General features: G+C 40.8%; 1 protein-coding gene across 3 annotated transcripts in view; it reads right to left on the reverse strand.

The window, feature by feature from the left end:
* The window catches only part of KIT (KIT proto-oncogene, receptor tyrosine kinase), a 57,145-nt gene that overhangs the window by 15,465 nt on the left and 15,107 nt on the right, over window positions 1–26,573 (reverse strand). Inside the window, exons 1-13 of one of the 3 annotated variants that reach the window (XM_064652865.1) lie at window positions 25,205–25,415; window positions 22,879–23,118; window positions 19,104–19,382; window positions 15,647–15,783; window positions 12,825–12,984; window positions 9,827–10,016; window positions 9,049–9,164; window positions 3,503–3,617; window positions 2,117–2,310; window positions 921–1,027; window positions 702–828; window positions 340–444; window positions 142–252 (exon numbers count right to left, since the gene is read on the reverse strand). In XM_064652865.1, the coding sequence (XP_064508935.1) occupies window positions 142–252; window positions 340–444; window positions 702–828; window positions 921–1,027; window positions 2,117–2,310; window positions 3,503–3,617; window positions 9,049–9,164; window positions 9,827–10,016; window positions 12,825–12,984; window positions 15,647–15,783; window positions 19,104–19,382; window positions 22,879–23,118; window positions 25,205–25,337 (2,014 nt within the window). In that variant the 5' untranslated portion in view covers window positions 25,338–25,415. Of the gene's footprint in view, window positions 1–141; window positions 253–339; window positions 445–701; window positions 829–920; window positions 1,028–2,116; window positions 2,311–3,502; window positions 3,618–9,048; window positions 9,165–9,826; window positions 10,017–12,824; window positions 12,985–15,646; window positions 15,784–19,103; window positions 19,383–20,822; window positions 21,269–22,878; window positions 23,119–25,204; window positions 25,416–26,573 lie in introns of those variants that run through there. The other 2 variants (XM_064652866.1, XM_064652867.1) reach the window with 2 other exon arrangements.

Here is a 26,573-nt window from a genome sequence, read left to right on the forward strand (position 1 = left end):
ATGATCTGCAACCTGTCTAAGCATGGAATGTATTTAAGATTTCTATACTTATAGCAGCACCTTGGATTCTTCTTCACAAAGTTCATCCTCCAGGCAATAAAAAAGGAACAGAAATAATCAATAATGTGTTGATAACCCCACCTCCAATAGTGCATGCTCCAAGTAGATTCACAATATTAATGTGGTTTCCAAGGTAACTCAGCACTTTAAGTTCTGACATCAAGGCTTCTCTTTCTGTTAAATGGGCACTTGCTGCAAGGCAAAGCACAATGTTCAGTACGTAACACACCGACCAGATAGAAGAGAGAAAAAATTGGTGAGTATACTACAATAACTTACTTTTCAACATCTTTACTGCTACTGTCATAGCAGCATCAGATTTAAATAAACCATAAGCAGTGGCTTCAACAACTTTTCCAAAAGCTCCAGCACCAAGGGTTTTACCTAATAAAGCAAACAAAATACTCTGTAATGACTTGGAGTACTTCCTCCTGAAGGGCTCGACATTTTATTTTTTGATATAAAGAAGCTATTGCAGACGCGCCTGCTTGCTTTTTGTCCCAAGGTAAGAATGAGCAATTATCACTATCTGCATTATTGCACAACATCTTTTTGACAAAACCCTGCTGTGTTTGACCAAAGTCTCCTATGAGACCTGAAGGTTTCACCTTGCAGATGAAGTTAAATAAAACTAAACTAACCAAAACTCAAACGGTTTCTTGGAAATTCCCACTTGTGATCGTAAGGAAGTTGTGTTGGGTCTATGTAAACATAGTTGTTTCCATTTATTTCCTCAACAACTTTCCACTGAACTTCGTACTTGGGTTTCTGGAAAAGAAAGAGATTGGCTGTCACTACAGAAGCCTCCACAGGCAGCTCACACACTTTTCTAACTCAGGCAGAAGGGCTTCAGAATTTACCTGCAAATATACATACACCAGGATCATGACTATGATACACATCAGTCCTGCAGCGACTCCAAATGCAGTTAGTAAAGGGGTAAAAAGGGTATGGGTACGGATTTTCTCTGGAAAGAAACACAAAATTCTGCTTAAATACTGAACAAGAAAAACTATATTAAAAAGACGCAGGTGAAAACCTTTCCTTAGTTCTTTTTTGTGAAACACAGTTTAGGGTTTTGACTTTCCCAGATGTGCTTCAGGTATATCAGAATGTCTTTTCTGAATGAGCTGTGGGAGACGGAGTTGGCACAGAAACCATCCAGTCTGATGCCTTGGGAGTCTCAGCTTCATCAATTCAGGAGGTGTGACACCAAGATCAGTTAATGCAAGGAGTCCGCATGATCTCAGTCAAATTAAGTTAAAGAGAGAAGCTTTTTTTCTGAAGTCCTAATTTCTTCTCTTCCCCTGCACCCTCCCCCGCAAGTATAATTTCTACAGCACAGTCTTTACAAGTAGAGGCTGTGCCGAGTAGCGAAGGAATACCGTTCCAGTACAACCCATCTGCCCCAAATCTGGCGTTTTTGTTTGTATGTTGTATCTGGGTGTAAGAGAGTAAAAACGAAGCAGAACATTTGGTTTCACAAAGAAGAGTACAGTTTTACACGCACATTTCAAATCATCTAGGTTCAAGTGCTTTCCCCCACAAACCCACAAATACTGCTAAAAAAACTCATAAGCCTTTTTGCAGTATGTTGTTGTTACTTCTTTTACAACAGCAGGACCCTTGAGCTCCAGGCAAGTTTGGGACTGCATTTTCCCAAGACATTGTAAAAACCTAAAATAAAATGCAATCTTTCCTTGATAAAAAAAAGTGATGGCCTAAATAGTCAAAACAGACAATGACAAGAAAAGAGAGAGAGAGAAGGAAAGACAGGGTAATGCTGTATGTGGTTTGCCCCTGTGCTGCACAGACACAATAAAACCAGCTACCTACTGCACTGCAGATCTGGAGCCATAAAAGGATGGTACCACAATATTAATTGAAAAATTAAAGCAATGCTTTGACAGCCAGAGCATGTAACATAGTGTGTTATCATACACTCAGCCACAGTACCGTCAACTTTCTTATGGTAAAGGTAAACCACTTAAAATCCTTTTACAGAAAGAGCTGCAGGACACCCTTGTTTTATGGTCTCATTCACTCCAGCCATTACCTTTAATAGCAAAGTTGAAGAAAGCAGAGCTCCTGTCCCCATTGCTGGAGGCCTCGCAGCACACAGTGCCGGTGCTCCTGAACATGCTGGTGTTAATTGTGCTTTCAACCCGGATTCGTTCAAATGATGGCACTGATGAATTTGTGTAACCACTTTTGATAAGCATGGGAGATATTGTCGGTGAATCAAAACACCTGGGAGAAACAATACTGACAGTTACCTGCCATGGATTGCTATCTGGAATGCCAGACCAACAGGTAACTAAACAACACTGCTCTACAAAGGGATTCATCTGAAGCTCTTATCCTCCAAACAGCCTACTCATGATGTCACATTGTCTTTAATGCAGTGGGAGAAATTGATACATAAACCCAGCCTGACCCAGCTGGAGACCATGATGTCTTTGCATTTGCTTTTGGTTAGAAATACCTATAGGTCTGCAACTTCACTATGGGTTTTATACCATTCAACCTGCACCTCCAACTTCAGCTTCAAGCAGTTATGGTCTATTACCTACTCCTGAAAACTTTCCCCAAGCATCATCTTATTACAGAAAAAAAAAAAAAGTCCATGATGTACATAAAACACCATCAAGCTTATATGCAGTCAAAAATTAGCCAGCTCTTTTCTTTTAAGATGCTGCTTCTCCTTCATATATCATGTATTGATAAATGAAGCACACATTGATACATGAGCACACATTTAAGATTTTTAAAAAGGTACTGTTTAAAACAATTAATGAAATAACAATTATTTCAGACATAAAACAAATCACACAGGTGGGAGGGAGACCCATGACTTGCTAGTACGAGACCTACAGCTATGGTGGAAGTAAACCAGAACCTTAAAACTTGCTTCACAAATGCTCACTTCACAGTGAAACTCTACAATCTTTTAAAAAATGCGATGACTAAACATCAGGTTTTATTCATAACAACTCTGGACTGGTATACTTGTCATATGTTTCATGTGAATGGAAATCTAATTACATTATGTCTTGAAAAATTACTTCATTACACGATAAAACAAATTATAACAACCTTATTCACAAGTGATTCCATGACTGGCATTCAGTGAAATTGCATAGAGAACATGTGTCATTTGAGGCCAAACTGATACAAACCATAGCTAGCTTGCAGCAGAAAGTTTGCCTTTTATGCAGCAGAAAGTGTTGGTTATTCTCCTTTCAAGGACAGAATGCAAAGGAGGAAAATGAAATGTATCCCTGCCTTCTCACAAACCATTGCAAACAATGTGATACAAAGAATGATGAAAACAGTGATGCAACGTTTGAACATAACTACTACCAAGTCATTTTATGTTCCTAATTTTTAATTAGAAATTGAGTGTGTTGCACCTTTGGAGACTCCTGTTTACGTAACTCACCTCTGCTCAGTTCCTGGGCTAAAATACCAGTATATGGTAGGGGCTGGGAATCCAGCTGCTACGCACTGAAGAACACCATTGCCAAGTATATCCAGAGTGAGAATTTCTGGTTTTGCTGCAATAAACAAAAACAAGAGTCATCCATTAGGAGAACACAGAATTTGCACTGCCATTTGCTCTTCACCCCAGCATCATCATCCATGGAATCGCCAATCGCCCAGGTGAGTAAGAGCTCCTCATGCTCAAGGATGTCCAGGCCTGAACTGGTGTCCTACAAAAGCTGAACATTTGTGAAAATATTAGCTCTTACACTGAATGTTTTGGCTGGATGTCAGAAGAATACTTTATCTCCCCCGAGTATTTGGTTTGATGAAAGATCCTAAAGCAGCAAAGCTCAGAGATTAAATAACCCAAAGAATTGTGTGCTTGGAACAACAGTGCAGTTCCCGTTTCTGCATGGCATGACTTTACCCGCCTGTAAAAAAGGACAGTTTCTCCACCGTTATAATTGTACTAAATCTGTCAAACCACATCCCTCTTACATCTGCCCTGTGTATTAAATATTACCACCGCAGCCAGAAAAGGAACTACAGAGCATGGCAACCAGTGCAGACCCCATCCCACAGAGGACAGACATCCTCTAAGATATTGCTAATGAAACGCCCAACTGCCTGATTCTCTGAAACACTGCATGTAGAGGAAACTAATATTTGGCAGAATGTATCAGCTTTCCAAATGAGAATTTGTGATTGCTCCGGCAGTTTAGAAAGCAATCCATTCAGCTGATGCCTTCTGCCACATCCTGAACAGGACTTATTCCTGCAGTTGGTTCAGGAGCTGCTGTTTCAAGTACGGGAGGAAACCAGAGCAGTCAGGTGGACTTCAGAGTCATTAATCCAATGTCACAGGCTTCAGCCAAGGGCACCATCAATAGAGCAAGATGTTTTTCCTGGTGAAACTCAATTAGAGGTTTTATTTCCCATAACTACCTTAGCTTCCTTGCAAAATCACCCAAACAGAAGCTAATGAAAAAAACTATAAGCAATGATGCTGCTAACCTGATAGGTACAAGTTAAGAGTCCATTATCAGCTAATACAGCTTTATAGAAATGTAAGATGAACTTCTAATTCTAGAAAGTAGTGAAACTGTATAGACTGCAGCGGGAAAACACAGATTTATTTCATGAAAAATCCATGTACAAAGACTGTATGGTGTTCATTTTTAATGAATATTCTACTCACTGATTAAATTAAAAGCAATAAAGCACACTTATATTCTCAATCACATACCATCTCCTTGTGACTTGTTACAGGAACCAAATGTTCTTTCATTTCTAAATCCACATGTGTTTTATGCAAACCACCAAGAACAAAACATTGTTGTAAAATGTTGAGATTGATTTTCAGCATTATTCATTTGGTGAGGAATTTTCTGAGAGTACACAGCATCTCATCCAGCCTCAGTGCTCACAGAATACATGTAATTCACATTTCTGAAACTCCAATCAAAATGGCTGGATTGTGAAATTGTAATTAGCTAAACTATTACCCATGTGCTATTTGTTTACGCATATGCTATGTTTTAGGCAACATTATAGCACAACATAACTCAAGAAATGAGAGACATGACAAGTCAAATATAAGAGGAGTGTGAGCATTAAGCCTTGGTAAAAATATTGTGCGAGAGTTGGTCTGCATCTAACAACATCTGACTTTGAGTGAGGGAAACAAAAATGCCCGTATTAGTCAGGCTCTTTCCACTGTAAAAACCTAGTGCAATAAAAGCCTGTCCACGTGGCCACAATCTCATGTGGACTTATCCTGCAGCAATGGAGGGAAACAAGAGGTTGTGCAGAGTTAACGCCTCCAGAAGCCCAGGCAGAGTGGTCCAGCCTTGGTGGTATGGGAAGCTGAGCTGCAGCAGCCTCTGAGAACAGCTGACCTAAGAGCAGTTTTACCTGTCATGCACCTGGTGAAGCACTTTGATGTGGCAATTAGCATGATCAGCCTCTCTCCACCAGCACTGAGGGCTCCCAAGCTTCCCTGGCTCACCGAAATTAAGGGATGCATTTCACTTGAGGCAGCAAAGAGCCCCCTAATCCAGTACCCAAGAGGACTGAGACAGCTGCTACTGCTGTCCTCCAGGCTGTGCCTCTGCCGGCTCAGGCCACATATGTGTCTCAGCACCTGCACCCCGTTCTGGCAGCCAGAGCATCTTCCTCAACCACCAATGTAGGTGCTCCAGGGGATGCTGGAGCAAAGATCGGCTAGCTTTTGCAAACAGATGCCAAGCTGTCACCAAGCATCTTCTTTTTAAAAGGGATTTTACTGTGCTAGATTTTATGACTTTCACTGCCTTATTACCCCTGCTGTCAGACAGACTCTTAATGACTAGACTTTGGTTATTGTTTTGGCTTTAACCCTTTAAATATTTAACCCTTCATTACATTGCTCAGCATATATGCTTATTGCCTTCTGTAATTGGTCATTAAAAGTCTTAAACTTCTAATTTCACTAAGTTTATTAACTGCTTTTCAGCTTTTATTGATTGTATTGATTAAATGACCCTAAATGTAACAAAGATGACTTATAAGAGGTCACTCGTATTTTAATTCAATGTACTGTATCATGAATTTTGCATTTAATTTCTTTTTATTGTCAATTTCCCTTTCTTCATTCTTAACAAAGTGAATGTCTAAAAAGCAACACTTAATATGTATTGTCAGTCAGCCCAGACAGAGTGCTTTCCTCCTGGATCTACAATTTATGGATTGGAACAAATCTTTTTACAATATCATGGTGACTCCTCATTTTTTCACTGCTTAGTTCAACAAGAGGAAAACAGCTGAACTTGGCTTCATGTGATCTATAATATCATGACCAGTCTTCTCTTTGCAGCATGAGCCCCAACTGCATAGATAATATTTTGTTGACTACAATTAAGCTCAGATATTATTTTGCACTAAACTCAGTTACTACTTGGAAGGTTCCTCCGCTAATTGCTAGATGCACCATACCTTGCCACTCTGGAGATTTCTACAATATCTTAATTGTAACTGAGTACAGTATGTTGCATATCAAGCTGTAATTTTCTTTTTGATTCCTAATTTCAGAGCTCCTTCCTTACTTACTTTATGTCACATTTACTATGAATTACTATACTATTTCTTAAAGCAATTTAGTATTATTTCAGACTAGCATATGCAATTGCTAAATACATTTAAATCCAAGCAAAGTATTTCTGCACTGGGTTTTTCATGTCTTTCAGCAAATGCTTTGGCATCAACTTTTGTTTATGCGAAGACATTCTCTGCTGATTATGTATCCTGTTTTACCTGTTTGATTACTTTCTGCTGATTACTTGCCCAAGCCAGACGTGTAAACATCACGATCTACATCCAAGCAATTTATGCAAAATCCCTGACAACGATGCCAGGTCAGGACGCACCATAAGATCAGGATACAACCAACCCACACATAACTTACCTTTGGCAATTACTCTGCTATGTCAAATAATAGAGTATGTTGTCATGCAGTTTGTGTCTCATACCTAAATGTTGAGCATTTTACAAGCCAGTGAAAACAGGTCATTTTTGTTAAAAACAAACCCCTAGAAAGACCAATCTATTTATCTCTTCTTTTCAAGATCAAAAAAATGTTTGCAGAAGCTTAGTCAAAATGCCAAAAGAAACTCTTTTTTAGTCAAGTGCCTCAAATCCATCTGCTTCAGCAATGGCTGCAGTCCGCCCAGGGCCACAGCACATGGTAACGTGCTCCATGGGACTGCTTAAATGTCCTCAGGGCATCCCAAGACTGATCTTCCTACTTACAAGACCAGTAGTTGAAGCAAGAAGGAAACAGACTTGCTGGTTGTACGGACAAGCCATTCAGAAGAACTAAACTGTCTATGCTCCCTCTTGCCTTGTCCATCTTGCTTCACCATCTTCTTCCTAGTCTGGTTTTCTAACCATGATCTACAGGGATTTTCAGCTTTTATCAAGTAGCACATACCTCAAAAGCAGCAACATGGAGATCTGCATTGAGAACTGACACCTGATGATGACAAAACTGGGTTTTTTAGGTTATTTTTGGCTAGGTTTTTTGAGTTCTTGTGCCCAGACTATGTCCAAGAAGCCTGCAGAGCCTGGGAGAGCTGTGAGAACCATGAACAGCCTCTCGCTCCAAGTACATGTATGACATCGTGAGTTGGAAAACACTATCCAACTTCATGTGAACTAACAGTTCCACAGGTAATCTGGAATTTCTCCCATTCCTTCACAGAAATTAAACTTCTGGCTCAACAATTTGCTCCATTAATCTGTTAAATACTAGAATTATCCCTCGTGACTGTAACCCACACTCATGCACTGAGATAAAAGACATCTGAGGTCACCAGTGCCCTCATCTCAGAAATCACAGCTAGGAAACAGAAAAGGTACAATAGAAATGACAACATTCAGAAATGAAAGAAGAAATACCACGTTCTGAAAGGAGCTCAAGTGACATTTCTGACCCGAACTATGTCACTGCATAGAGATGCTACAAATGTTGATTTTCAGTGATAAATGAGAAGAATTCAGAAATTAATATATAGGACTTGATGCATTTGTGGAAGTCTTGATAGTCCTCTTCATAAAGCTATGCCTGGAAAAGGACACACTGCTGCTAAAGCATAGCAGCAACACAAAACTGCATTTACAGCACATTCATTTACTTTCTATACAGTTCCTCCTGCTGGGCTCAAAGGCATCATTGCCTACCTCGCCCTAGTTTCTCCAGTTTGCCTGCAGTCCCCTCTCTTGGTTTAATTTTCCTTAAGCCTAGCCTTTAGCAGCTGCCAATATCTGTCTGCTGAGAGAATCAAATGCTCTAAGTGGATGCTTCTGCTAAGGACAGGGTTTTCTGAAGGTTTCATTGATTTACTTTTGAAGTTTAGCTTTTGTCTTGAAGAATGCTATTTGGAACTGAAGCCAATGCTCTTTCTTAATAAGCACTTCTCAAAGATGACAGCACACATATTTGTAAAGCTATGCAGATTTCTCTAAAGCAATGGTGATTTATGTTATTATACAGAAGTATTTAGATGCCAAAAGGCATTTAAATGTTAGTAATTCCCTTGACAAGCATTCAAATTCAAGTCAAACAAATTAAGAACAATTGATATCTTTACTTGGTTGACAAAAACGCAAATTATAATGCCTGTATATCCTGCTCCACCTCAAATTATAAAAGGTTTATGTTACATACTTATTTTTGAGATCATGTTTCCAGGTGCTACAGGGCTTTTTTTCTGTATAAACCACCTAGCTGCTCTCTGGTAATCTCTGGAATATGTTTGCTAGAATGTAAGGTCACGCTGGATACTACCTGGATTTGTGTAAATACTCTGCACTTTTATATCTTGACATTTAGTTTTCCAGCATGTGCTTCACTTCAGAAAGCCTCTCATATGCTGAACCACGCTGTGACATCTTGTGCATATATTATGCTGTATAAAATACAATGACTGTGATAATGAAATATTTCAGACTGTTCACTTTACTTACTTTTCACATAGACATTAAATGTTACAGAGGAGCTGGCATCAGAATTGGACACAAAAAATGTGTAAATGCCTCCTTCTGTTCCTTTTAATCGTGTAAGGTGAAGTTCACTTGTATAACTGTAAAGAAAAAAATTAAGCATTACTAAGGCACACAGCTTGCTGCACGGAAGCTGAGGAGGGAATTAATAGCGTGTCATTTTCTGCAGACACAGTCCATGCAAACACTCTTATCGTGCATTACAACAGCCCCTGCACTTCTAATACCCACAAGTTTTGTGACTTCCAACATCCAGATGTGTGCCTGGTGACAGCTCAGCACCAGGCTCAGACCTCATGCAGGCACCACCACCCATTCCTCTTCTCACTGAGGAGGGAACCCAGATTTACAATCTAGACCACATGGAGGACAGGGATCAGGGAAGAACAGTGCACAGCAGAAATAAAAGTATAAGCTTTTATCTAGAGCACTGGGGTCTGCTGAAGCAGCAGAGGGAGTTTCCGCACACAAACAACTCCAAATTCTCACTGTTGCTCATTGGACAGGAATGTAAGTGAGTCGTGAGCATACAGCATGTTGGTCCTCAGATGGTGTGGTTAGCTCAATGCTATTCCACATGGAGGTTAGCAGTCTTTGCACCAGTTACTGTGGCAAGCCACATGTACTGAAAGATCTTCTATAGTAACAATTTTCTCACCATCTCCACTTCCCTCTTTCCAGAGCAGACTCTAGTTTGCTGTTCCAAAGCGAAATCAAGAGCACTTACAGTCATGCATATTACCTGTTATTACCCACGCTCCTGAACTTGACATTATGGTCTGAGGAATTCTGTAATGTTTCATTCATGAACATCCAGACTTCTTCCTTCGGTTTTGGATATGCGTCATATTCAACTGTTAAGTTTCCATTTTGTCCTGCATTTATATCTACTGTGGTATTCATTGTTGCAAACAAACGGACAAATCCTTTAGCTGATGGTCATAAGAGGAGAAGAAAAACAATTTCAAGGCCATTTAGAAGACTGACAGTACTCTAACCACGCTTAGAGTACTTCAACATCAGTGATCCAACTGTGAAACAGAAAACCTGATCTGCAAAGCAGAACTTGAACCCTCACCTGCCAAAACCAAGGACAATACCTATATATGTAGCAGTGAGACACAGGACTTAAAGCAGCCTTAGTGCCTTAACATCCATAATTCCATCTTCTGCTGACAAATATCCTCTATTTGCTTTTGGAAAAATGCCAGGACATGTTTGATTCTACTCAAGTATTTATATTTTTCCAAAAATCAGAGTTGCTAACTGTCTGGTAAAAAAGAACTAAGAAAAAAGCAATATAAAATCATTTATGACAATATACTAAAGTATTTAATGTTTCTTTGTCAAGTGTAATTAAGAACAACATTACAAATGAAGCTATTAAAAGCTGTAATTAGAGAAAAATGTGCTAAGTCCATAGGCCTGGATACCAATCGTCTTAAACTAAGGCATTTCTGTACATCTGCTGCTGGGTCTTAATCTTTTATTTGGCAGATACCATGTACCATTGTGCAGTTCCGTTCCAAAATATCATGTCTAACAACATCCTTGCTGTAGCAGTTTTAATTTCATTAATAAAGTCATCAGCTTCAGGATTTACTTTGAAAAGACAAATTTTTCCGTCCTATTACACAAATTCATAAGGGAATTATCAGTTTGATGGGCAGATTGCAATTAAAAGGAAACACATTTACTGAGAGCTTGAATTTAGACCTAAAATCAATCTCAGATCCCTGCTTCTTCCCACTCTTTAGTAATCAAAATGCTGGGGCCAGCTGGGCACCCGAGCTCAGGAAAACCAGAGCCAGTGGGGCTTGGTGAAAGCATATGGAGCTGCCAGAGCACTTGACAGGTGCTTTGGAGAAGAAAGGATGAAGTAAATTCACAGCAGGTAGGTATGCTCTAAAATGCTCTCCTTCACTAGAAAAGAGAAAAAGGTTTCAAATCTGGAAACTTAAGATTTGTAGTTCCTTTGCAGAGCTTTTTTCTGTTATCTGTATAAACACAGGGTCCTCTATGCAACCTACATTCAAAATCAGACACAAGAGCTTTCACATAAAACTTTATTATGATGCTATTGGTCCCTGGAATGCAGTTCTAGTAACTGTCTACAGTTAGATAAATTAATACACATTAAATACACAAAAAACACACATTATTTCTTGTAAATCTTTTGGCTAATGTTAAAGCCACAGTGATTTAGGATTTGATGCAATCCCAGGATCTCTCCAGTACATACCATATACCACTTCCCAGGACCCTGGGAGCTTCACAGCTCAGGTAAATATAATCAGTCTGAATGAATGGTGAAAAGTATCCAGAAGTTGGAGCTTAAAAATTTTAAGTCAAATTTGAGAGTGTAGGGGGACAAAAGTATCTCAAAAAGAAAAGATTCCACCTTTTCTCTGGCATTTTGTTATTAAATACAAAGTTACTAAATAAAAACTTGATACTTTATTTTCTACTTTTTATAATACCATCCTTTATTTTAAACTCCAGACTTTCCAAAGTCAATCCTTTTTAAAGCCACATTTGCATACGTAGTAGTACTAAGAATTTCTGCAGTCAAGAACTTCTCTCTTCTTATAATAGAAGCTTTCACATTGATTCCCTTGGGGAAAAGATTTTCTTTCATACTTCACACTGTTTCACTCTTTTACATATGAATGTAGTCTCTTCTGTAAAAAAATGAGGAAAACATCCCTGTAGTTCTGAGCCCTACCCCCTCCAACGGCAGAGCAAGGTAAAGGGCACTTAAAACCTCTGCAGCTTTGCTGAAGATCTGACCCACATAAGTCAAACACTTCTGTTTTCTTTATGTTACCAGGGAAAGCAAAACAAGCATTGTTGCAGGAGTGCGTGTCTGTGAAACAGAAAAACGGATTTGAAAGAAAAACAGGATCCAAGGCTACACTTCCCTCAGTTACTACACCTTTGAATGGTATGGAACTGAAACAGTTGTAGCCAATTACACAGACCAGAATGATACTATTAACATACCAAGATGTCCTTATTTGTACTTAATTTATCAAATGAGTAGCTTTAAAATTCAAAAGGCACTGTGTGTCATCCAAGTTAATATATAGCAGACTCCAAATGCACCTGTTATTAAACAAGAGGAGGAAGGGAGTTTTCTCACTGTTTAAGGTCATGATCCAAAACATGTAGATGTGATGGATAGTGGGTTTAATAGGGGGGTGACCTCTGGAACAACTTCATGCCGTCTATGCACATCACAATGTTCCTCAAAGCATCGTTTTAAACAGAGGTACAAATATAGCTTTTACGTAAAAACATTGACACACTGTCAGTGAAATTTCCCATTCTTGGAAGGCAGATATTAAAGACGCGTCTTGTGCTTGTGCTGCCAAATTACTTAGGCACAGGGACAGCTTTAGGCAAAAGTAAATCACTTGTTTTATCAAAACTGGATTAAATTTTAAATTAAACCAGGAAGGATGAGACAAACCAGAGAGATGGAAACACTGTTGGGTGGTTGTTCTAACATCACTTTCCAATAACATGCAAAGGGTTACAGAAATCAAAGCAGTCATAAACACCACAACACTTCCTGAGCCATCCCATATGGTACCAGTCAGCAATAACCTTTTAAGAAAAGCAACTTTACTCATTGAGGTTTAGGGAAAAGGAGAAAGAAGGGAGGGAAGACTCCCTATTGTTCCCACTCTTCATCTCCCGCTCTTAGAAATGTTAAGATTTCTACAAAAAGCATTTACCTAGTGCTTTCAAGGTCACTGTGGCATTGGTTTTTCCGAAAGGGTTTTCTGCTTGGCATATGAATTCTCCAGAATCATTAACTCCCACTGAACGGATGTTCAATGTTAATTTCCTTTCGTATCCATAATCACCCAAATTTCTGCTTTTGCTTGTAACAATCTGTCGGTAAAAAACAATTAACAACTAAAACACTGTGTATGCATCATCTTTCCTAGATAAATTAAAAATAGAAGTAATTATAACTTTGCTATATTAATATTCATAACTTTAAACTGGAATAATAAGCCAGCATGACAAACCTGTCACTAGAATCTCTCCGTGCAAAACAAGTGTGTGATCAGCTGCCTTTGGGAGACAATGTTCTCTCTCCTAAGTCCTATCCCCTCCTCTTATTGTTCTTTTTTTTTTTCTCCTCAAGCTCCCCTGTAAGGCCAGAACGTGGGGTGGGGTGAGTGTGGGGCTGTGCTCACCTGCCTCAAGAAAGCCAAAGGGGGGGAGACCAGCCCAAGCCAAGAAACTAAAACTCTAACTTCTTCAAATGTTTCCATTACATGATGACAAGGGTGTTGTGCCCAAGGTCAGGCCCAGCTTATTCTGGATACATTTCCGATATTGATGAAGGCGAGGAACCAACAGAACGTTTTATTTACACTAACAGTGCTTCTAGCTGTAGGGCTTAATGCAACATGACCACCGGGTGCTGATTTTTCTAATGCTCAGAAAGTGCAGTCCTTATATGAAGTTATTGCAACTCTGAAGGGTGGTTCACCACTTAAGTGGTGCCTGAAGTTCACTGACTGCTCAAATGGTTGCAATGATTATGTAATTTTGTGAATTACATAAGAGAATTTAAGGTCCTGGGGCTTCATTTTAAACTGTGTTGTTCTATGTCCCAAGGCCACAGCATCTTCTGATTGCAGGCATGCTGCAGAGCCCTGCTGACAGCAGGCTTTACACAGCATCCCTCCTCTGGTACCCACTCTGACACTTGGTCCTTAGCAATATATACTTACTACTCTTAAATGCAATTGGAAACTTCATTCTCTTAAGTATAACATGACCCTATGAATACGCATAGAAAAAATTAATACTTTGATGTGTTGACTTTAGTTTCTGTGAGAATGTTTGGTATGGCTGGAAAGACTGATAAAATTTACACTGATTAATCCAAATGCAGACCTGGACTTGTTATGATTTTCCAATTGAATTATTTCAATTCTTGGAGGCTCCAAGAGCTTCTACACAAATTAAAGCTTCTCAATGCAATTTTGATTCCTCCTGAGCTATAATAATCACAAGAGACGTTTATTTAGTATGGATGTGCTTGCTTATAACAATTCTACTAATTTTCAAAAGTGGCAATAACTTCAGTCATACACAGAAAAAGCGTTTTTTTTTTCCTCTCATCTATTCAGGACAAAATGTAATTCTGAATCTCCTTAAATATGAAATTTATGTGTACTCTCTCAATACAAAATCAATTTGATAGTCAGTATTTAAAAGACAGCATCTCCTGCTATTTACTAGAAAAGGCAGAAAGGTCAAACTTATTTGGTCAAAAATACTTTCCTTGTAGCTTTTACTCATAAAGCAAAAGATGATAAAGCACAAAAACTGAAGGGAAGGCCTCTATTTTATCACATATAACAAAGCAAAGGGAAGGGAATGAGAGAAGAAATGAAGCTCTCAGATGAAAGGCTTGCAGCTGACCTTGGCACAGGACCAAAAATGGATCTGCATGTCCCATGCCGCCTTCATGTCACTTAGACCTTCTCAACCTTCAGAGCTGTGAGCTGGGATTTCTGGAGCAGAGAGCACTTAGCAAGAACAGCTTTGCCAAAGCTGGTGGATTAGCTAAGCATGGCATTCCCAGCCCCTGGGAATGGGACTCCTGTTCATTATGTGCCCAAGGCGATGGGATTTATCCAAATATCACATAAGTCTTTTCTTCCATACACATGGACTGAGAATTACGTATTCTGCTCACTACCATTAGCAGTAAACGACCAGCCAATTAGCATGGTGGGAGTTACTGAAAGGTCTTCACAAGGGCTTTTAATTTATTTAAATTTCAGGGTATACCCAGAAGACCTAGAAGCATTCTCAAAAACACCCCAGTGCCTGCTGCTCATTTCAAAGACAGAGCTGGCAGCATGCTGGCTTACCCCAGATGGGGATCTCTCTGCTCCTCTTCCGCAGAATTGTTGTGCTGCTGGTAACTAACTCTCCTGGAGCACCTAGACTGTCAATAATTTAATTTGGTGATGACAGTCAGTAACCTCATCTATCTCTGGCAGACAGAAGCCCATTCACTGGTTCATTTTTCAGAACTTTTCCAGTTAGTGAGGCACACCATGTAATTCAAATGAATTAATCATTCCTGTGAATGCTTACTACTATTCCTGTCACACACAACCCCATGCTAATTAGCAGGTATTTTACTGTTAATGATAACAACTAGAATATGTAATTTGCAGTCCATGTGCTGATATTTGCAGCTCCCATTGATTGCAATGTGATGTGTAGGCACTCCATGCTTCCATATTTAGGAGGCCCAATAGAGGTCACCTAAAATTCACATTGAAGAGCCTAATTTTAATTTCTGTTTGGGAAGAGAAGCCTGTGCAGATGCTTTTCCTCCCAGCTGTCCTCATGGGCATAGGACTGTTGTTGCTCCCTCATCAGACTGTGGGATGCTGGATCTTTGTAAATGCAACAAATCCAAACTGACATAGCATCAAGTAGCCAAGACAAATGTGAATGTCTACAGAGGGTCTGTGAACTGTGCTGAAGTATACATGACAGATTTAAAGGAACTTACCCCACTTTTGTGAGAAATCCAACTAGCTTGTACGCTGCTATCCACATCCGTGATTATGCATGTAACTTCAAATTCTTCCCCTTCTTTGAGAAGCTCATAGTTTTTTGATAAGGTGATGACAGGAAGAGTTTTGTGAACTGGAAAACAATTTAGAAGCATATTATTTTTCATTAGTTCCAGTGCTTCCAAGGGGGGATAAAAATCAACAGTCATTAACTTTCCAATAAAATCAAGGCTCTGATATGTATTCAAATTTTTCTAACATATTACACAATTGTTCCTTTACAATAAGCACATTTCTGCTTCAACCTCCCTTCAAACTACACTTAAAAGTTAGATAGTATTTGTTAGAGCATAGTAACTTGCATGAAGAAACTTGAACGATATTGAACCATCAATGAGATGATTCACTCCATGACAGTGATTAAAAGGCAGCACTATGGAACCGAAAACATGGTGAGGATCAGTCACTGAAGAATAGCGGCCTAGCACTAAATGCAAATTTTAATTACAAAACATTACAGCCGACAGAAAGTACTGTCTGACAGGTCCCTGAAAAACTCCTGATGGACAGCCTAGGAAGGACAGGTAAAGCTCAAGGACTTCTGCACACCTGCCTCTGAAAGCACTACAACCTCTGCTTATGGTGATGGTTCAGAATTTGTCACCCAAGGAGTAGGTGGCTACAAGTAGCTGTGGTACCCCTGTTCTGCTACTGGGTGTCTTTTGTCAACAGTGAAGTATATCTGAGGACTGTGTGTTTCTTGTCTCCACAAAGCTCTTCAGCTCTTCCCCTGTTCCCTTCATGCTTTGTTTTTCTGTTTTCTTCATCCTTTCTTTAAATTTTCTTATTTTATTAGACTCCAGTGAACTTCCCACTAGGGCTTTTACACAGGATGACTCACTTTCTGTGAATGCAACATATATCAGATACGGTCATCCAGACTCTTTTCTTGCCTCTGACACAGGTTTTGTAGTTGTCTTAGGTAAATTGTACGAAACTTAGGAAAACATCAGGCTTTTCAGGTACTAGTACTTTAATAATAATGTTTTCCTCATGTTGCTGTAAGTGGCTACAGAAGAGAAGAAACATGTTGCTCTCTTCAGATATAAAGGCTCACACAAAAATGCACACCAGCATTCAGCAGTACCCAAGAGACAGGAGGAAGCTGGTGCAGAAGGCATTCTGTGTTCTCATCTGTCAGAAACATCTATGGACATCCAAAAAAACAAGCCCTAAGTCCATAAAGCCCCTCATTGTTTTGAGAAGGGCTGGACATAAACTCTACCTGTGCTGTTGTAGTTGGTGTGAGTCTGAGTGCACCTGCACAGCTCCCTGTTTCATGGATGCCTGTCTTTCTGCACCAGAAACTCAGATCTGGAGGTCTGAGTGCCACGGTTGTAGCTACAAAAACATTACCCAACAAAGGGTCTCCAATGCATTTAAATGTTGAGAGAAGGAGAAAGTGGGAGTTTTACCTTTTTTACCTTTTAACTCAATAAGGACTGAACACTACCACACGGTAATTACAAGACAGAGTGATAATGCTGCTGATGGATTTCAGCAGATGTTTCCACTTACTGCAGGCTTCCTCCCTGACAGAAAACATGGGCAGAGTGCTGAGGTGCCCCCAGCCACCTACGGCTGCCCACCATCAATGGGCTGCTGGCAATGGTGCCAGCTCAGCACTCTTCCATCTGAAGTCACCACTGTATTGAGCAAGTACAAGCTTTTATCCATTAAAAAAATGAAAAAGTCCAATACTACAACTTGCACCCTCCTTTGTCAGAGAAACATCAGTTATGTCAAACAGCTGGTTTCTTTGGACACCACTGAAGAAACAGATGAAAAAAACACTTGTTACAGAACAAACAGTAGAGACAGCAAGAATGGACTTGATTTTTGTTTGTTGAAGGCAAATGCCAGAGATGCCTGCACTGACTCAACTTTTGTTATCTTCTCATTAATTGAAATTTTATAACTCCTTAAAATTCACTACATCAGAATTTCCAAATCACCAAGAAAAAAAGACTTTTTAAATTTGCCACACCAAACTCCACACTTGAGAAGGTCCCCACTGCTCAAGTCCTTGCCCCACCACCAAGCAGCATGTCACTGGGCAGGTCACAGAGCCCCAGACAGGTCACAGAGTCCCCGCCACGAAGCAAACAACAACATGTGCCCTCATTACACCATGGGGCAGCCCTCTTTCTCCAGAACTCCATGCTGCTGATGGCCTGGCCTCAGCTCCCAACACCTGGCACAGTGCAGGCAACAAGGGAGATGCACACCAGCTCGCTGGCCCAGCCCTCCTTTGGCAGCAGCCTTGGCAGCACCACTGGGATAGCATTGCTGACAGATGGATGCTATAGGAAGCACAAAGCCAACCAGCATAGCCCCCATGTGCTGCTCTCCTTTCAATAACAAAAACCCAACCAGATACCTGAGCAGAAATGCCCTTGCAGCCAAGGCAATCTCCTAGTGTACAGCCTATGAGTGTGCCCAGACAGGGGATGCCCTCTCCCCAGACCCCACTGCAGCCCCCACATCACACACAGGCCTTAGCAGAGACACACTCTCAGCTGTGGTGAGGAGTGGCTTCATTCCAAGGGCCCAGAGCTACACAGACAACAAACTCATTTACTTGCCCCTTAGGAAATACCGACCCAGCCTGGCTTGATGAACTGCTCCCTCCACTTTCCTCCTGGAGGTATTGAGACAGCCAAATAATGACACACAGGGTAAGTGTACACTCCAAACTACCCAGACAAAACCAGCCTGTAAAGTACTGCAGACAGGCATTGGGCTTCTCCTCCTTCCCAAACCCACCGAAGCACCCAACCCTAGGGCACAAGAGTGTGTGAAGGTCAAGTGTAGGCTATCACCAACAGGTTTGCCAAGCTCACTGGTGCATGTAGCAGGTCAGCCACAACACATTCCTCATCGCGATCTGAGCGCACAAATGCTGTTCTGATCATCTTCACTCCCAGATATGGAAACAAGGACCTTCTCCTTCCCCAAGTTCTGCTTCTCCACCAAATCCCTCTTCTTCAATGCCATCAATCAGTTCCTCCTGCTGTCACTTGTGGGTGACAGACATGTGAGTCAGGCACTGAAATCTCCATCTTGCTTGCACAAACCTGTCCAAACCTCAAGGCACAGTTTTGTCCTCAGAGTTCAACAGCACAACCCGCATTTCTCATAATGATGAAAAAACCTCCTGGAAATCACCAGGAACAGAAAACAAAACTGATCATGGCCAAACCTTCTCAGCACATCTACAAGCTAAGTGTCAAGAGATCAATCTGTGCTCCAACACAATTTGCCCAGAACAAGCTTTCTAAGCTCATCACTTTCCTTTGAACAGTGGTGAGGTTTCACAGCCCCTTCCATCAGCTTCTGGAAGGTGAAGAGCAGAACCAGGTGCTGTATACAAAGGCAAAAATCCCACGTTACCTGGTCTCACATTCAGGTAAATGTTCTCTGATATCTTCTCAACTCCATTGTGCTTGGCCAAGCACTGGTAGCAGCCTTTAAATGACCTCTGGACGTTCTTTATAATGATGCCTTTCTGGGGATTGGGAATGAATGTCATGTTTTTTGGGAGACGTTTGCTGTCACACTTTTTCAGTGTGAAATTCGTAATATTTGGATCTGTTAGCGGGCACACTAGCAGTATGTCACTGTCTTCTTTTCCGTAGATCAGAGAATCAACGAGGAAGAGCACATTTGGATCTGTGGAGAAACACAAAGATCTGTCAGAGAAGCTGGCATTGCACAGGGAACTTCTGATGACCCTAGAACTATGCAATTGGGCACTTATATCAAAGAAAGTTTTACTTTCAGACAGTAAAACTTAGTATTGACCAATTCATGTTTACCAAGAGACATTAAATTTAGTCCTAAAAGAGCAGCATGAGAGGAGATATGCAGTAGCATTCAATACTAGACACACTAAAGAATCATGTGCACTCAGAATAATCTTACTGCTTTTATATTTGGAGATGGAGGAGTTTTTTGCCTTGTTTAGCTCCAAAATATTCCCACAACAGTAAACAGATTTTCACAGACCATTAAAAGTAATTTGCTTTTAGCTAGTGGCAGGGCAGTAAGGTTTCATGCCCACAGGAGGATTTGGAAGAAATTTATGAGCAAATGGAAGTTGAAAAGCACCTAGATTATGGTTTTCACTTCTGTAAAATATATAATCTAAATGAACACACACTGCTACCAGAGGAAGCATCAAACAACTTCTCTCTTTCTCTCCCCTCCTTGAAAGCAGGGATTATTTTTAGCCACCTTAGAAGAAAAACTGGGCATACAAACAGCATATCTGATTGAAAAATCATCATGCAATCTTTCACAAGGTAACTTTTCTAAAGCATTTCATCTTAGCCAACCACAGCACACAAACATATAGTACTTTAAAAACTTTTACAACCAAAGTTGGAGCCCATGACAGGTCATGACCTTGAAATGCAAAGAACCTGGCAAACACAAAAATAAAAGAATGTGTGATGACAAACCCTCTGTATTTCAGATTCCATCTGCCCTCCCTACAGAGTAGAATGAATTAGAAACACAAAAACAGAGGGAAAAGTTTTCTTTCTTTTTTGCAAACATGCTTACAACTTGAATGATTAGAGATCAACAAACCATGACTTAACAAGGAAGACTAAGAGAATTTGGTTTTAAGATTTTGGACAACAAGTACCAGGCTGAAAATGAAGCATGGGATTTTACGTAAGCAATCTGCTAAGTCGAATGCTGCTCATCACCGAACAGAGAAGTTACTGGCTGGTTTCTAGCTTAGAGTGAGGGTGTAGCTTCAACCTCATTTTATACTACCACCCAAGATGCCCCCACAAACTACAAGTTTTGTAGCATCAGTCTAGAACTAAAGTAAAGCATGTCTGAACAGAAAATGTGACCTTTCGCACACAGAGATACTTAGATAAATGCTATGACTAGATGTCACTTCTGAGCTGGAACAGGATGGATTAGAAAAGCTCATCTAAATGTCCCTGCTAACAGAGACTTAACTGATTGGTTTCCACTCAGTCCACTTTTTCTCCAATATGGACAGAGCCAAGATATCTTCATTATGCAGAAAGTACGGCTCCCCAGGAGAAAGAAAAATGACATTTTTTGAAAACAGAAGAAAGAAACAAAGACCTGTTTCGCTAACAGCTGAAATAGTGGGGAAGGCCTTGACTGGGGCAAGCAGAATTGTTGAGGTTCTCCTCTTGCATCTTCAATCCCCCTCTAGAAGGGACATATCACAGTGAAAAGACATGGAAAGATTTCCTGTAGGGAATCCACGCACAAACAAAGCTGCTCATGGTCATGTTCCTCCTTTCATGGATTTCCACCCCATGTACATCTTGGGTTTTACTTGCTTTCTGTGCATACCACAAGTTTCCAACACAAGATATGGTGGAGCTAATCATTGCTTGCATCTGAAAATACTTGAGATCAAAATTAAAAGATTTTTCTCTCTTATGTAGGTGTCTGAACTAACTTGATCTTCACTAGTCTTGCTTGGATCAGAACATAAACTGCTTCTATAGACACAACACAGGCCCTTTCAGCCAAAACAGAAAGGTGAAACAGGTAAGCGCCCATGGTTTGTCAACACTTGGCCACAGAAACATAGGAAATTTAGGTTTAGTAGATCCAGAAGAATGTGAGGTATAAACAGACGCCATCATTTCATGTGTCACTTGGGACTGTGCAGGATAAAGGTTCTTGGTCCTGTTCTCTCTTCACTTTCAGCTTTACAAGCAGAAAGTGTATGGGGTGCTTGTGGCAATGCCACAAGCAGCAGAGCACATGGCAGCATCTTATAGGTTATGTAAGATGTCATTAAGCCAGAACCTATTGCAAAATGATAGCCAACCTCACAAACATACTTATTTCACTGTCAGAAACTTGTCAAAGGGAAGCTTGCACAGTTTTCAAACAAGGGACACAAAAAAGTTAACAATGTATTGCATGAAGGCCACACAACTTCCCTGAAGCTTTGGTGGAGGACTGCCTGGTGTCCTGAGATGAAGGAGTCGTTCTTGTAACGGCAGGCAAAAACTTCTCTATGATCACAGCTGTCTGAGATAATTACCATGACCTTCAGGAAAACAATCGTGGTAGATAAAGTCAACATTGTTGGCCACATATAGGTAAAATACATGTCAGATTTCTTTTAGTTGTAGTCTCAGAGAAACATGCATGGCTATTTGGACAACTCACGAGTGGTTAAAAGAGCATTCGTTGTTAAAAGAGCATTTGCGTGGCCACTATGCCAGATATTTTCCCTTGGGAAAATATGCTTTGCTGTGTTGCCATCTCCCTGTCTTGGAGAACAACCTTGCAGTAATTTACAAAGGATTGGCAGGGTTCAGAAGAGGCTCTTTGAGACATCCCCATTGGACACAGAATGCCGTCTCCAAGAAAGTGGATGCTGTAGGACTTTTTTCCATCAACAGCGAAGGAAGACCACTAGAGCTATGAGAAGAAGAAGCAAAATAACCACTTTCCTTGGAAAGTAAAAGGGAATGCCAGGCATAATAAACTGTCACCTTGAGGGCAGTTGATGAAGTCACAGATTAGGAGCCAAAAACAGAAGAAATCTGAAGAAAACACTGCAAAAAGAAGAGTAATAAAGGATTGAAAAAATGTGTCAGAGCAGAAGCACTTTTTTTTCCTGTCTGAGATGTTTCTGATCAGTCACAAGGTATATCAGAAGCTGGAGGCAGAGGAATCATTTCTGTTTGCTGGCTGAGGCCCGAAGCACGGCCTCAAAAAAACCAAATCCTTTAGGCTAACTGCCTCACTAAATCAAAAGCTTGGGACCAAGCCTTATATGACTCTATACTGATGGATGGTGTGTAATTAAAAAGACATTTCTACATATTGCTTGCTTCCTCACAGTAAAACTGACTCATACAACAGACTCAGGTCACCTGGCTAGAGTCTAGAAAGAAAGCTTTGGTATACTTCACAACAAAATAATGGGGATGTACAGAGGCACTCATCCAGAACTTTGCTCTGGTGCAAGCAAAGCCAAGAGTGAGGTTTCTTCCTACTGGACAGGGAAGAAGACTTCTTCTATCACACTGCGTTCTCCCTCTGTACTTCAAATTCATTCCCTCCTCCAACATTTATTGTCCTATTATTTTAGGAATGGGAAAGGGAGTGGGGAGGAAGCAAAAATAATGCCTTCATTGATATTTACCTTTAACAAAAACATAAAAAGAGGTGACAATACTCCCTTTGCTTCTGCATATGTATCTGCCTATGTCTCTGACTGTTGCATTTTTGGTGTACCACTCTTTCTCATTAGAACTCCTTGCTTTTGCCGATGGGTCTGAGTTCTGGAAATTCCAAGTCACGGGTCCCTCCTCATTGCACCTCAGCCTTAATTCCTCCCCTTTATTCACAACCACTGAAGACTCTTCATGGGGCAGTGAACCACCTGGGGGAAAAAAAAAGCACAAAACAATGCCTGTCAATACAACAGCCTATAACACTCCATTCTTTCTGCAGCAAAGTTATCATATATATAGTTGCATATGTGCAGTTAATATTTTAGGAGTTATTTCTTTAAAAATGCTAAGCTGCAATGGCACTGTGCAATTCTACAAACACCTTTTGGCTAGTAAGGCCTTTGGTACACAGAGAAAATAACCACTGCAGGTGGAAACCAGCCTCTAAAACACCTTTTGAAACTAAAGTTTCAGATGCACCACTTTCTGCAATGTTTTGGCTTTTGAATGACAACAGACCCAAGCTATTTAAAAATTATATTCAAGAACATATGAGCCTGATTCTACATGGCAGCACTTTTAATCATTCTTTGTCATTTACTCAGTGTGTTGCCAAGAACTATAGTCTCCTTACTGAACAGTGATCTTTTTATAACTGCTTTCTCACGTATTCAGAAGGTCCACTCACACTTAGGTTAGCAGTATCCAGTTTAATGAAGGCATCAGTACACGCTTTCCATACCTGCTTATTTCTTTACCTGAAGTTCCAATTCATCATTTCTTACATTAAAAAAAAAAAAAATTCATGCAAAATATTTAAGCTTCCATCCCAATGCTACAAAATTAGTTTCACTGCAGCATCAATCTCCCAGTCACAAAAGCTGCTCTAAATGACCATTTAGCTTCTTTTTCACTGAACATGCCATAACACAAAGTTTTAAAAGTTCTCACGAAATAAAGCTCTGTAAAATTAGTAGCTCTAATTCACCATTCCCAACCACTTCCCAGCTGACCACAGGGAGAAAGGAGGAGGACATGCAGGGTTCTCTCGCTCCACTGTTAAGACAAACCAAGCAGGGGGTTGCTGAGTTAGCACACCCATGATGTGAAAATATTAGTGAACCTTCAAAATGGAGTTCACACCAAAAAACCAGATAAATTCTTACTTTTATGGACCTACTTGTACACCAGAAGAACATATGTAAATGTAGAGGTGATCTTGCAGGAACAAACCCTTCCCCTTTCAGAGTAACTCTTTAGTCCTACGAGTAATCCTTAGCCTGCAGTAACTATGCTGCTAACTCATGTCACCCAGTTGTACAAGACTGTACAACATCCGTGTGTAGTAGTAGTCATGCCAATGAAAATACTACTTGCATGCAAAAACACACTCTGCAGCTCCATTCAGAGGTTGAATTTCCCTACCCACACAGATAACAACAGACGTTCAAGAAAAACAATTGGATAATTAGTTGGGATGAGGTTATACTCTCCAGACTTAATTCACTCATCTCACAGCTTTAGTTGTTCTTAAGGTATATACTGGATTAAGATCAGGTCAGGTAACTGCTCCTCATCCTGACAAATCCACGACAGAGTAGGAAGCAAAGGATGGTAGACCACCTGTGGAGTCTAATAACTTTGTTTGTGGTCTGGAAGGAGCCTTCATTTTCTACCCATCTCCTTCAAATTAGAATTTATTTATCAGTGCTAAACTCAACTGGCAGTCATTTTTCCAGTGTCACCCTGCATATATGCTTCAATGACTGAACACATAAACAACCACCCTAGAAATAAAAATTGCCAGAAAAAAATCAAGTTTTAATTTCAAATCTTGTCCCTCAAAGTGGAGGTGTGAGCCCAAGCTGTAATACAGCAGCTCAAATGAGAAGAGTGAAAGTCCAAAATCTCAGAAGCACAGGTCCCAGTCAACAGTGGCTGGGCAGGAACAAAAGCTGGAAAAATACTTTGCTGTGGACGAAGAGGTGCCTGACAGCAGGGTAGAGGCAAGAAGACCTTTGATATGCAAACCCCTCAGATCAGAGCCAGGAACTTCGGCATATGAGAAGGCAGAGGGCAAAGACCTCTAAGAAGGTCTTATATATGACCATGCAGGCTCTTCATGGGGATGTCTTTGGAAAACTTCTCTGCTGCTTCCCACAGACCATAGAGCAGTTCCAAGAGAAAAATCACATGAGCTACATAAAACAGAAGTGCAACATGGTGTATATCTAATCTGGCAGTAGCTTCACAGACAAGTCAGGGAAGGTTGAGAAAGGAGAAGATCTGGATAACCTTCAATGGCACCACTCCACGCCTGCAGCCAGCAAGGCCTCAGCCTGGGGCCTGCCAGGGAGGTGCACATGTGGCTGGACTGGGTTGGCCCCACTGCCCACCCCCTCGAGGAGCACAGTCCTGAGAAGGTCATACAGCCCCCACCATGCAGCAAACACCAAAGTAGCCCCTCATCACACCATGGGGCAGCCCTCCTTCACCAGAACTAGGGGCCATGCTGCTGATGGCCTGGCCTCAGCTCCCAACACCTGGTATGACGCAGACAGATGCTCTCAGCTGTGGTGAGGAGTGGCTTCATTCCAAGGGCCCAGAGCTACACAGACAACAAACTCATTTACTTGCCCCTTAGGAAATACCGACCCAGCCTGGCTTGATGGACTGCTCCCTCCACTTTCCTCCTGGAGGTATTGAGACAGCCAAATAATGACACACAGGGTAAGTGTACACTCCAAACTACCCAGACAAAACCAGCCTGTAAAGTACTGCAGACAGGCATTGGGCTTCTCCTCCTTCCCAAACCCACCGAAGCACCCAACCCTAGGGCCAAGGGTGTGTGAAGGTAGAGTGTAGGCTATCACCAACAGGTTTGAAGAGTAAAAGGGACCCACTGGAGGTTGCAGTGCAAAGATTAATATAACTGACCTACTACACGAGGATGGATCTGTCCAACCATACACATCACTGTGTTGTGTGTAAATGCTGACAGGTTCTGCAGCCATAATCTCTTCCACCCATGAATGTTGGCTCAATAGTCCTATAAATACAGATCGCTTCATGTCCCTCTGATGCACAGTACAGTATTGCACAGCTGGACTGGACATGTAATAGCCATGCTTGAGCTGGGGGGGAACATTTCTCAAAAACCAACACCACTCGCATGCAAAAACACACTCTGCAGCTCCATTCAGAGGTTGAATTTCCCTACCCACACAAATAACAACAGACGTTCAAGAAAAACAATTGGATAATTAGTTGGGATGAGGTTATACTCTCCAGACTTAATTCACTCATCTCACAGCTTTAGTTGTTCTTAAGGTATATACTGGATTAAGACCAGGTCAGGTAACTGCTCCTCTTCCTGTCAAATCCACCACAAAGTAGGAAGCAAAGGATGGTAGACCACCTGTGGAGCCTAATAACTTTGTTTGTGGTCTGGGTTTTGAAGGGAGCCCTTGGTTCTCTCCCCATCTCCCTCAGATGAAGATTTATCAATGTTAAATCCAATAGACCAATCCAATCCACCAGCGCCTGTTTTTCCAGCACGATCAGAGATTTTCCACATGCGGTCCACTAATCCCCTGCACAAACTCACATGACTGAACATACAAACAAGCATGCCACAAAAAATAACTGCCAGAAGGATTAGAAA

The sequence above is a fragment of the Pseudopipra pipra genome, chromosome 4, assembly GCF_036250125.1.
Source record: "Pseudopipra pipra isolate bDixPip1 chromosome 4, bDixPip1.hap1, whole genome shotgun sequence".
Lineage (NCBI taxonomy): Eukaryota > Metazoa > Chordata > Aves > Passeriformes > Pipridae > Pseudopipra > Pseudopipra pipra.